This window comes from Desmodus rotundus, chromosome 7 (genome assembly GCF_022682495.2).
Source record: "Desmodus rotundus isolate HL8 chromosome 7, HLdesRot8A.1, whole genome shotgun sequence".
NCBI lineage: Eukaryota > Metazoa > Chordata > Mammalia > Chiroptera > Phyllostomidae > Desmodus > Desmodus rotundus.
In genome coordinates, this window is record NC_071393.1 from 10343174 (window position 1) to 10356195 (window position 13022).

A 13022-nucleotide genomic window follows, 5' to 3' on the forward strand; every position below is an offset into this window, starting at 1 on the left:
AACTGATGTCTTTGTCTGGATCAAGGAAAACTTTAATAAAACTGGGGGGAAAAAAATAGAAAAAAAATTTTTTGTAGACTATAAAAATTCATCTAGTTAAAAATAGGAGCATTTATATTTGAAATTACCTTGATCTGAACTCCTCCCTCCAAGGAAATCTACCTACATCTTTAAATACTGTGGCCTCATAATGGATGAGAGGAATTTTAAGGTGACTTTTCCTGGTTAGCTGCATTCCCAGGTAAGCTGGGCAATCCATTCTCAAGTAATCCTTTTGAAATGGCCTGACTGCATGAGGAGCTTTCCAGTTCTGCAGTCCTACAGAGTGACCTTAACAGCCACGTTATGGCTCATTGGAAGTACTGACCAAACATTGACAAGGTCGTACCTTAGGAAAGAACTTCGCCAGTCTCCTGATTCCAGGAGAGCCACGTGCTCTAAGCTCTGTGTGGTTCCCACCGCCCCAGAGAAAAAGGAAGTTCCCAGGCCGTGATAACAAGCCTCTGCTGACACTGGCTGTGCTTAGCACTTTTATGATCCCGCTCAGGAAAGAAGAGGTCGCTGCACTAAAGCAAACATTTTAAATCATTGCTTTATTTTACTATTGTTCAACAGCAAAGTTCATTCATTCCTCTCAAGGTGGATCTTGAAGTGTTCCTTTCCTCGTTCTGAATAAAAAAGTAATGAAGAAAAAGCCTGTACTTTTGGAGAACTAGAATCTTGTTTATGCTAGAAGCTTTTGACTGCAATTTCGTGTTGCAATTATTTCCTGCTGGCATCTTGGTGGTCACACGGAGCTCCCCACCCTCCAGGGAAGATGGCTGTCCACAACTACCACCATTGAAACCAAAAGTAAGTGGTGAAAAATGCACCTTGTACAATAAAAAAGTAGAAACCAATTCAATTTCCTTTTTTTTTTTTTTTACGAATATAAAGTTTCTTGTAAATATGTACAGTCTTTTGAGCTAGTTCTATAGCAGGAAGCGTTTCACGAATGAGACACGATATACACGTTCGGGGCTCTAGAAGCCCGTTCCCATGGAGATCCTAAATGAAATGCCAAGACTGAAAGACCAATTTTCAGTGACCTTCCAAATACTTGTGGACCAAGAGACAAAAACTTCAGCAAACATTCAGTCGGACCTGCCCGGGGGGACGGAAGAGATGCAGTGTGACCCCAAAGACTCTAAGCGACACATGAAACACGACAGCATGGCCCCGGCCAAGGGTGCAACACCACGGAGGCTCACGGGCGTTTCGGATGAGAAAGCACTTAGGTTAAGAGATGAGCAGGAAGGAGCCAGGACGCGGGCCAGGCTGCAATCTGGAAAGTGGTCTGTGGACACATGGGTTGGAACACGGTCATGTTCACCTGCTGAGGTGGAAACAGGTCTACCTGCCAGCCTACCTAGGGAGTGCCTTGGTTGTTGGAGGCATGCCTAAGAGTCATGGAGAATCCGAAGCAAGAGGTGCCTTGTGGGAGATTAAAGGCAGAAATAAGGCCGCTAGTTAGCTTGCCAACTGCAAAGCCTCTAAGTTGGTTCTTTACCAGTCGCCAGGAATTTACTAGTCATCAGAGGGTAGAAAACAGGGCGAGCCGCACTGCACCTAAGGAGGACTTCTGGACCCCGGCAGAGGGGGAGTTTAGCTGCGGCTTCCTTCTCAAACTTCCTGGTCTTAGTCCAGCCCTAGGGAAAGGCTCGTTTGGGAAGTCACAGTTTTGTGGGACAGAACCGCGCTGGGTTTTGTGTGAACAGAGTCGTCCATGTGGGAGTTGGCAGGAAGCGTGAACGTGTGAGGTGGTGGTTTGCTGAAATCCTTCTCTGGTCGTAAGGCTTGAGCGTTTGGTTTTGTTTGTTCAGTGCTACAGACTGCAGCTTGTTGTGGCCAGTGAGTTGGCAAGTCGTCAGAGGGTCTCGATTCGGCGGGAGCTATGGTATGGTACTAGGACATTGGCAGAGCAACCCAAGGGGGCCAGCCAGGTCGGGGGACAGCACATGCAGTGAACCGCCATGCAGAACTCCGGAACAGGTCTCTTCCCTCCCATCCCAGGGCGGGGAACAGCGTGCCATCACGGACAGGAGGAGGGTGCCCCCAGTGCCCTCCCGGGCCCAGAGACCTGTTAATGCTGGGCTCAGAGCAGATCTATTGCATGCTTTCCTGGCCAAAGCTACATGGAAAGCGGGGACAGCAGACTGGAGAGATGACACTGAGGGGGCGGGGAGGGGAAGTTCCTCGAGGTCCCTTGGCCCCAAGTCACTGCCTCCGAGCTGAGGCCCGATGACCTCCATACATTCTCAGCTGGTGGGAGGGGAAGTCGTCAAGGCCATAAAAGGCAATGAGAACAGTAAACATTTGGCTAAAATGTCACCCTGGGTAAAACAGGGCCATCTGTGAGAATGGGCAAGAATGAGGGTGAACCTATGTGAGTGCAGGAGGTTAGCCAACTGGCAGGGACTCTTCTACAATACGTTTCAGTAGCAAAGACCTGATGGTGTGATCTAGCTAAAAATGACTACAACAGGAAATACATTGCTATTCAAATCTAGTAAGAATTCTGTTGTCTTAAAAAAAAAAAGAAAAGAAAGAAAGGGAAAAACTGGAAAATAAAAACCAACCCTAGGATCTTAAAGTAGCTGTTAATTAGGGTTCTAACGACATCGTAGTTGGTGCCGGGTTGGCTTCCTCTGATGAACCAGTACAGGCTAGAGCTACGTACAAAGTTCATGAGCGCTCTGAGGGAGTAACCAAGTGCGGCAAGGATGACTGCAGGAAGGTGCCGGCAGCTCCTACGAGCCTCAGCCCCCCGCACCTCCCGGATGCAGGGGCGTCCATGCTGAGGTGGGTCTGGGTCCAGCTGTGCCATCGGGTGGCTGAGCAGATGGGCGCTGGGGTCCCCTTCAGCAGAGTTCCATAGTGTGTTTGGTGTTTTCCTGCAGATTAAGATGAGGAGTTGGTTTTTCTGACTGAGATTTATACTGAAGACTGGTCCCAGACCTAGGAGCAAAAGAAGGAGTGGTTTTTGCATAACCCGAACAGTAAGTTTGCAGCACCTCGTACCTCCTCTCAGCTCTGCGGGGTGGCACCACCTAGCAGAGCCTTCCTTCACAGCTTGGAGTCCAACAGGGACTGAAATTCAATGAGAAGTCGCAAACGCTATCTGTGGACTTCTGCTGTTTTACCCCCGCACCCACTCTCATCAGTGGAGCAGAGGAGGTAAGCAAAGACCATTTAGACGGCCCTCCTCCTCTCCGAACCGGTGTGCAGGTGGCGTCAGAAGACAAAGGCAACCTGGAACATCAGCTTCTGGGGAAAGGAGGCTCAAAGTTCTTCTAGAAGGCAGCCACTGTTACCAGTTTTTATGCAGCCTTCCAGAAAATTTTCGGATGTCCATGTATATTTGTATGTGTATTTGAAGACAGTAAGCCCTAGAACGTTTCATACAGTACATTATGTGTGTGTAAGAAGAGAATACACACACACATCTGCTTATATGCATAGACCTTCCCTGGAAACTGCTCACACCAGTGTCCTCTGAGGAAGGGAGCGATCCCTTTGGTAGCTGTTACTTTCTTTGCTAGCTCTTACACTTTGAGGTACACATTTACACATGCGCATTACCCACTTGTTTAGGAGCCTCTTCTGAAATGGAGACATTTTCTTCCTAACCTCCTCTGTGACTCACCAAATCTGAATTGCGAACAGAGTTCCTTTTTTCAACAGTGGCCCTGAGGGGACCTCGGCTCCCAGTCACTTCTCTGGCCTCTGGAAGGTGCCTCACCTTGTTCACCTGGGACAGGGGTGTCCTCACGGCTCCCGCAGGGAGCCGGCCCCTGCTGCTGTCTTCAAACAGCCTCCCGGGGGACCGCTCCCTCCTTGTGCTGAGCACGCGGCCCGGGGACTTCTCCCGCTCCAGGGGGCGGCCGGGAGACTTGTCCCTGCGCAGCTCTGTCCTCCCCTCTCGGTAGCGGTGGGGTGTGCTTGGCTCTCTCGGGTGGCTGGGACCTTCAGGTGGCGCTGGGCTGGAGGCCACACGCTTGGTGATGTGCTCGTTGTACGTTGGCGGGCCTCGCTTGTTGGGGCTGCTGACAACAGGAGAGAGAGGGAGCACTAAGGAGTCACAACCCCAAAGGGGAGTTTTTCTTCTCTGAGAAACCCCCACGTCCCAAACTCACCACTGATTATGAGAAAAGGGTCCCACCTGGAGTTCTCAGGCTTGTTGCTGGGTTCATTTCAGTAGGGAGGGCAGGGCAAAAAACAAATATGACGACAAAAGGAAATCGAGCTTCCTGGTCTCGGAGCAGGCTTCTCTGTACTGAGCACCTACTGTGTGCCAGGCCCTGTGCTCAGCTCTTAATGTCGTTAAATCATCACAACAGCACTACAAGCTGGAACAAGCAGGACTTCGTTGTACAGACAAGAAAATTGAGACTCAGACAGGCTGGCAACTGGCCCGAGCTAGTGGACTACAGACTGGGACTCCAGTACAGGTCAGTGTGATGTCATAATCCCCGTACTATGTCCTTTGACCTAGTATTTCCCAGAGCCTAGGAAGCACAGGGGGGTGCCTTCATTTAGAGGCTGAGCCTGCGCAAAGGCCCAGTGTAAGGGAGCAGTTTTGAGAAAGCCTGTTCTCATCACTGTCAGCTGTCATTTCTGTCCCAGTCCTGGGCCTGGTGTTTGGTCATCTCTCCCTCCACGTGGCTTTCTAAGTCCTTTTGACAATGCAGTGCTGATGTGAGAGGTGTAGGGATCAGGACTGATATAATTAGGAAAATGAGCAGGGCAGATAAAAAACAGTGTTGCTGGCTCAAAAAATGTCCTGCGCCCCAAAGGTTGGTGGTTAATAACCAGTTAGACACACTGAGGCATTTTTGTACAACCAGTCCTACCCTGCACCTGGCCTGGGTATTTCACATGACGATTTCTGCACACGTGAGCCTAACCATCTCTATGGAGAAACAGTATCCAGAACTTGAGAGAGAACCGAATGCAGCCTTCCAAGTCAATCCCTTCCCACCCCCATGAGCAGAAAAAGCACTCAGGTCCTCGTTATCCCAGCATAATTATTGCTAGGAGAAGGCAGCCTACTTAAAATGGCAACAAAATTTTATAGTGAATGCACTTGGAGACATATTTTCATTGACTAGGGCTTTATCTTGGAACGTAAAAATAGAAATCAGGAAAATAAATTGATATTATCCTAGATGTTTTCAAATCTAAATTATAATTACATGCTGATTCTAAGAATGAACCCAGTATGAATCTCACACTGATTTAGTCTGCTGTAATTTCCTCAGCAAAACTGGATGGTAACATGCCACATGACATCCTTGTCTTCCATGTTGGCTTTTGCAGTAAATCATCACGACATTCCTTCGGAATTATTTGAGAGTGTCATTGGTTTTCCCAAAGGCTTATTATAGTCCTTGAAATTCAAATCCTTCTCTTGGGAATGTGTTATTGTTTTATCAAATTTGTTGATTTTCTTTCCTCAACTACTGGTCTGATTTTACCAGAACCTCTTTTGTCAATGCCCGAAATTGAAAGCAGATGAGCAGCAATGACACCAATCACTATGGGGGAGAGACTCGAGAGAGCAAGCTTCAGGGCCACATCCAGACAGATGCCTGTTTTTATTTATTGATTGACTGACTGACTGACTTTTAATCCTTACCTGGGGATATGTTGGGGTTTTCTAAATTTATTTTAGAGAAAGAGGAAGAAAGAGAAACATTGATGTGAGAGAGAAACATTGATAGGTTGCCTTCCATACATGCCCTGACCTGGGATTGAACCTGCAACCCTTTGGTCTACAGGATGATGCTGCAACTAACTCAGCCACCTGGCCAGGACCAGATGCCTGTTTGTATAAGTAAAGTTTTATTGGAACACAGCCATGCCCATCTGGTTATGCACTGTCTGTGGCTGTCTTCACACTACAGTAGAGTTGAGTAGTTGAGACAGAGACCATATGGCACACAAAGCCGAAAATATTTACTATCTGGACCTTTCCCGAGAAAGTTTGCCAATTCTGCTCTACAGTGAAACAGAGAGGTTGGTGAGCAAGATGATGTGATAAGCGGTCAGTCTGCTGTGCATCGTTTCACGACATTCTCTCGCTTCCCGGTGCAACTCCAACGGTAAAGACTCAGATGAATGCTCAAGCCAGAAGCTGCCCGTGCTTGAGTGGGCAGCAGCAAAATGCAGTGCCTCAGAGTGCAACAGCTTGAAACCAAGGTTTACATTCACCTCTAGCTGTGTGGCTTTCAGATATGGCAGACAAATAACAAAATGAATCCCAAGTAGGAGGATTATATTAAGTCTGTTGGTAATGGAAGAGAAATTATAAAATGTGTCCACAGGGGCCCGTCATAAAGCAAGCGAGAGGGAGCTCACTGCCCAGGGGAAGAAAGATGGCTCAAGGAAGGCCATTCGGGACGTCAGCTTAGATTAATGGAATGAAAGAAAACACCCATCATTCTAGGCCGAGTGGGCAATCTTCCATCTCTGTCTCCATTAATAATCAATGATCTTCCAAGTCAATTTTATGCTTCTTGCAAAGAGTTACATTTCCCGCTCTACTGAACAGACCAGGGCAATGCAGCCCACGGGTAGCTTCCGAGTGAGACTGAAACTGCCAGGCGCAGGTTTACTCTTGTCATCTTGCTTACACGTTGGGGGGAAAAAATTCAGTTTATTGAACGTTTCATGTAACTGCACCCAAGTTTTGCCAAGCTGTGTAGTGACCTTTTAATTCTAGTTTTCATAACCTGGAGATCAGACCGTTCCCTTCTCATGACGTAATGTCTTGTGACTGGAGTTTGTTTTGTTTCATAGTATCTGTACTCTTTGTATTTTTCAAGAGCTATTTTGTAAACAGATAATGTACTTCTCCACTGAAAACGCATAATTAAAAACAAAAACAGTGCAATCCCTCATCCCCTCACCCCGCAAAATTTCGGGCCTCTGCATTCTGACCTGCCCAAAGCAGTCAGCAGCTGAAAGACCATTTTATAAGCCAAGAGGCAGCTAAAGACTAACTGCTGACTTTCTGGACACGACCGGCAACAGCAGGAAAGCAACAGCATTATTTCTGACCCGTGTTCTCAGGAATGGAACCAGTTTTGACTACAGAAAAAGTAACACATTACAGACACATCATACAGTTACGAAAGGAAGGTGCCTGGCCCTCTAACTAGGGAGGCAATGGAGAAAAAAATCTAATCACAGTACTTTGATTTGTTCTTGGCATGACTTGGGGGATACTTAAATAAAATCCAGATAAAGAAAATAAAAATTACTTAAATAAAATCTAAAATTTTCAGGGGAGGACTGCAGTCCCTTGAACGGCCACTCTTGAGTGAGGAGCTGCTGGTTATTCGGCACTGGACACCCAGCAAGTCCCTGGGATTAAAATCACACTGACCAAACATTTCTAACTAACTCGTATATTCAAGCAGAAAAATAAAAAAGAGAGAGAGCTAGAGATTGACTACTCGTTAGGACACAGGCGGACAATAGCCTGCGAGCCAAGTCCGGCCTCCACCTTGTTTTATCTGGCCAGCACCTTGTTTCTACCCGGTGGCAGCGCTGAGCTCTCACTTAACTGTTAAGGAGTAGTTCCATTTACACAGTCCTAAATTACATTCGACCCTCTGAAGGCAATCATGAGGCTAATGTGGCCCCTAGTGAAAATGAGTTTGACACCCCTGTGTTAGGATAAAGCCTCAGAAGATTAAATCGATGATTCTCTCTTCTAAGATCTAAGCATTTCGTAATATTAGAGGTGACTTCTCCACCAAATTGAGAGTCCCTTCAGAATAAAAAGTATCTTCTTCATCTGTGTGCCCCAGGCACTGGGTCTGGCACATGGTAAGGGGTCCACATAACTCTTTATAGGGTAGACACATGGGGTTTGTAAGCCAGTCCAAAAATCAAAATCCTAGATCACTTAAATATTCCCCGGGGTTAAATAATCTCAGACCTTCCTATGGACTGAGAACGTAAACCTTACACACCTCAGACCTACGTATCCCTCGGGTTCTGGGTGCTCACCCTCTGTGTCAAGACAAGGTCAGCCCTGATTCCATCCAGTGCTGGTGGGACTGCAAGAGGGTTCGGCCTCCGCAGAGGAAAACTCAGGAACATCTTATCAAAACTACAAACACACAGCTGTTTCTAGGAATTTGTCCTGCAGACAGACTCCTAAGCATGCAAAATGACAAAATGACAAAGGCACCAAATCATGTACTAGAGCAACACTAGAAACAACCCAAACGCCCACTGAGAAAGACGCAGTTAAATGAGCTAAGGTCATGGGAAGGAATGCTATGTGGGCATAAAAATAGGATAAAGAAATACTTCTCAGACTGACACGGAGCAGCCTCCGAGACATGTCAAGGTCTGCAAGTACGCACAGCGTGCAATCACCCGCAAGAAGAAGAAGGGGCCGAGCACTTCCAGAACAGCAGAGCAAGGGCCTCCCAAAACCTGCTTCTCCACAAAAGCAACAAGAACACTGACAAAAACTGTCAAAATCAACTTTTCTGAACTCTGGAAATTAACCAAAGGCTTGCAACAATTCGAAGAGTGTTTATGCAAGAAAAGTAGCTGAATCTCAGTAAGAACAACACGTTTTCTGACATTTTAACTTGACCTATCCCCACCCGCTTCTCCCCAGACCAGCGGTCATGCTGACGGCAACAGCCTTGGAACCACAGGAGCTGTGGAACCCAGCCGCGTCACCGCCACGGGAGGGAGCCCGTCGGGACTGCAGCTCCCCAGGAAAATCACTGCCCGACCTGTCGGATTACTCTTTGGAAAAGACCATTCTCAGGGCTGGCTTTTGTTTGTCCTGGCTTAGGGCTACCTCATGAGAAAAACTCCATCCCCAGAAATGTCACTGGCAGCCATAACAAAGAATACAAACTTTACAGACTTAGGCTAGGAGAGTCACTAAATAAACAGTAACAACAAACCCAGGGAGGGGGAACTGATTTCCAGAGTTGCCACGTTATATTATTTGAGATGTTTGGTTTTCAACAAAAAAATCACAAAGCATGCAAAAAAAAAAGAGAAAAATATGTATAGGCCCTTATTTCTTCCAGGAAATCTTCCTTGACCCCCACGTCTAGGCAGGAGGCCTCCTCTGAGCTCCCAAGATGCCTTAAACAGCCCCAATGGCAGCCTTACCCCTCTAGGCTATGCTGGAATCGCCTGAATGCATGTGTCTCTCCCCTGGAGCTTCATCAACGAAGAGAAGCATCTGGCTTATTCACCACTAAACCTCCCACAACTGTCCAACTGGCCTGGTAGAGTGTCTGCTAAAGCAATGAATGCATAATTCATGCTCCATTCCAAATAGAGCCACTGAAAGCACCCACCAGAGAAAGGCCAGAGGTTTCCTTCCACCTTTTGTAAGGGGGCATTTAAAACTTCTCCTGCTACTCCCTGTGACTACATCATGTCAAGGATGTAGATCTCAGAGAAGCAAGTGGCTTGAGCTTGACTGTTGGGAAACCTTTGGGTTGAGCTTGACTATTGGGAAACCTCCAGCCAGTTTAGCAAGATTTCATTCTGCTTTGCAGAAAGCACTTGGAACGCCTGTAATTAGGAAGAGGAGGGACACGGTACCTGCGGGAGGTGGACGGACCCCGGTGGTGGTCAGTGCCGGACTCCTTCACGAGGTTTCCTTTGCAGCAAATGACCCTTAGTTTATCCTGGTATGAGGAGGCCAGGTAAATTGCTCCCGAGGAAATGGCAGGGCCCAGGTAGCGTGGGTTTGGGATTTCCAAATACGCTCGGGCAGGGGTCCTGCAGAGGACCAGACAAGAGTTGGCATTGCAGGTTAGCTCCTCTGCTGGGAGAGAAAGGAAGTAACATACACCCAACTCCAACCCCCAACCCCAAAAGCTGAGCTCTTCAGAGCCTAGAGGACAATGCTTACCCCACAGAGGAGCGTGCCTGGATCTCAATCACTTCGAGTGAGTTGAAGTGGGTCACAAACAGATAGGGTTCTCTGTAGGCTGCATGGCCACCACGGAGGAAGAGTGTGAGGGAAGGGTTAAAAGAAAGAAAATCAAAGCCTGCATGCAATGCATCCTTGGCCTCAGCAATCCCACCTAAAGGAATTACAGTCACGTGCCAGAAGAATGATGCATGCTCGGGTGTGTTCACTGCCGTGGTGTTACAGCAGAGATGGTACATTCTAGGCGGGGCATCACTTAAAGAAATTATGGCGCGTCTACGGAATTCTGCATGGCTGTAAAAATGCAGGAAGAAGCTGTGTACTGATATGGGAAAAAAATCTGAGATGTGTAGTTTTACTGCGTAAAGCAAGGTGGTTCAGAATAATGTGTAAAGTATGCTGCCATAAAGATAAAAAATGGGTGGGGGATACAAGAATATACTTTTTATGTCTCTGTATTTGCATAAAGCCCTAAAAGGATAAGACACTCATAATTCTTTTTTTCTCTGGAGGGAGTGGGGATGAAGAATTTGGAAGACAAGTAATATGGATGAGACTTTTCATTGTATATGTTTTTAAATTTTTGATTGTACACATTTTTGAAAAAATTTAGAAGGACTGGGTTCATAGGTAATTAGGTGTTTCTGCTCTTACTACTATGTATCACCGTGCCACTGAAACTCCAGGATATGACCGGAGCTGTTTTCTTTCTTAAAGGGAAAAGCAGATTATCACTCTTATGCCTTGTGGCACACTTCGCTTTGCCATTTGACTACTTATTAGTCATGCTTGCCGAGGCCCCAGGGGAGTTGCCGTGCCTTGAACCCGGGCTGCGGTGGCCTGCTTTAACCAGTAGAGGACGATGGAAGAGATAAGGCCTGACGGCTTCCACTTCTACCCACGTGCAGAGGAACCGAGGCCTCCAGCCACCAGCCCCAGCTGAGCTCCCACCCTCTGCACCGATTGTCGCCGTGTTTGTGAGGCCACTGTGGGCTTTCTAGTTGCCCCTGTGGTCCCGCTGACACCACATGCAGCAGAGCTGTCCAGGCAACCACAGAATCTTAGGCAATAAGTTGTTGCTGTGTTAAGTCACTAAGTTTTGAAACTTGATATGCAGCAACAGATAAAGGAAAAGGCCTCTAAGGGAATTTCATCTGTAATGGTAAGTCAGAACATTCACACAGTCAAGCATGTACATATTTGTATGTATGTGTGAATATGTATGTAGTTCCACTTTTAGAACTTATGAGCAGAGGATACTATTTGACAAGCATATAAAGATTAGTACAAGATGTTCTCACAGTGTTGTTCACACTTACAGAAAGAATAAATGGCCGTGACCTAAGTGCTCTGGCCAAGCAGGGCTGATAATATTGACAGGTATCCAGTTATGCCATGGATACCATCCTGCCTTTGAAATGTTTTAAATAAACTCACAGGGAATGGTCTCCTTTCTATCATGGGAACCCACAGGCTAGTAGTGGGTTTGGCTGATGCCTTTGTCAAGCCTCAGAATCTTTGCCCTGGGCACTTACTCAGGTGACGATTATGTGTGACACTTGGTATCCAGTGGAATCCACAAGCATAGAGCTTAGGCCAAAAAGAATTCCACCCACAATCCCTTCCCAGGACACCAGCCACTGGCAGAAAAGAGCCCTCCACACCTTGCCTCACTTACCGAAGGCCAAAGGTAAGCGACTCCACTTGAGATCGTCTGTGCGGCTACGTCTTCCGTAAGAATCCACGAACACCCCAAATTCTGCAAGGAGTCAGAGCCCAGGGGCATCGTCAGCATAGCCAGGGGCAGGGTGTCAACGACACACACGTGACAGAAGGAGGAGGAATCGGGCCCAGGGACAACTGGGCAGATGACACTGAACCGCTAAAACCTAAGGACCTCTGCTGAGCCTGATTCATTAGAAAAAGTGGGTTTGAGTGGAAGTGAGGAGAGAAGGGAAGGAGGACAAGGATAGGAGGGTAGGGGGACAGGGAAGAAGGAAGATAAACAGAGACCTAGAGACAGGAAGGAAGAGAAAGACAGACCCAGAAATTTGGAAAGGAAAGAGAAACATCAGGGGAAAAGAAAAGGAAGGAAACAGAGAGAAAAAAATAAGGAAAGGCAGAGAAAGAAGCGAGGACAGAGAAGGAAAGAATGGACTGCTGTTCAGACAGAATATAACAGAGCTGGATCGGGTTAGCACCCTGGTGGGGAACAGGACAGGACCCCGAGGGGGCCTCTGTGGCAGTTGGAATGATATTCTCTGTACTCCCAGCAGGACTGCCCTGCCCCAAGTCCCACTGGCCAGCCCCCAGCCCCCAGTGGACCCTGTCTGGGACTCTTGGTGCCCAGCAGCATCCAAAATAGCAGTGAGTGGCAAGCCCTGACTCACCGTGGAAGCAGAGCAGGTACTCCTCCCGCTGCCCTGCGCTGTTCACCTGCACGATTGAGACAGGGAAACTGTTGGAAGAGGAGGCAAACACAGCAGGCGCCAAGGAATGGTCATTCTTATCCAGGAATTCTGAAAAGGCAGGTGAGAGGCGGGGCTTCAGAACGGGCTCAAGGTAGTGGCAGAGCCGGAGGTGGCAGAGCCGGAGCAGTGTGTGGGCTGGGGAGGACTCGGGCCCTACCCTCAAGCGTGTACTGCTTCATGTCAATTTCGTAGAATTTATTGGTTCCGATGAGGATACTGTAGTTGGTGAAGTGGATACAGCTGCAGGGCTCTGAGGTCTCTATCTCCTGAGACAGAGAGGGTAGAGAGGAGAACGTGAGTGTTGACCCAAGCCAGCCACGTCTCTACGGCTCTCCTGTTTCCGCCTTAGGCACCTAACGGAGCCTTGGGAACAGCCGCAAGCAGAGTTGTTCAAGCTGTCGATGATGCACAGAACGGACGATCTTTCCGTGTCCCTCACGAGGACCAGGGATCCCTTTGCTACCTCTGAATTCTTTGCAGCCCCAGACTAAGAAAATAAGGCCAAATTATAGCCCCCAAAAGTCAGAAACACCATTTCAATGAAAAGGTAGCATTCAAAGAGAGCTTTAAAAATACAACAT

The 13022-nt window shown here is 47.6% G+C and overlaps 1 protein-coding gene across 6 annotated transcripts in view; it reads right to left on the reverse strand.

Annotated features, from left to right (window-relative positions):
• Positions 1-596: 596 nt before the first annotated feature.
• CIT (citron rho-interacting serine/threonine kinase) overlaps positions 597-13022 on the reverse strand; it is a 140656-nt gene continuing 128230 nt past the window's right edge. For 5 of the 6 annotated variants that reach the window (XM_071221877.1, XM_045200957.2, XM_071221879.1 and 2 more), the window contains 7 exons: positions 12599-12707; positions 12361-12489; positions 11649-11729; positions 9950-10028; positions 9637-9816; positions 3782-4085; positions 597-2997 (listed from right to left, as the gene is read on the reverse strand). In XM_071221877.1, coding sequence (XP_071077978.1) covers positions 2974-2997; positions 3782-4085; positions 9637-9816; positions 9950-10028; positions 11649-11729; positions 12361-12489; positions 12599-12707 — 906 coding nt within the window. In that variant the 3' untranslated portion in view covers positions 597-2973. The remainder of the gene's footprint in view (positions 2998-3781; positions 4086-9636; positions 9817-9949; positions 10029-11648; positions 11730-12360; positions 12490-12598; positions 12708-13022) is intronic. The other variant, XM_045200958.2, reaches the window with a different exon arrangement.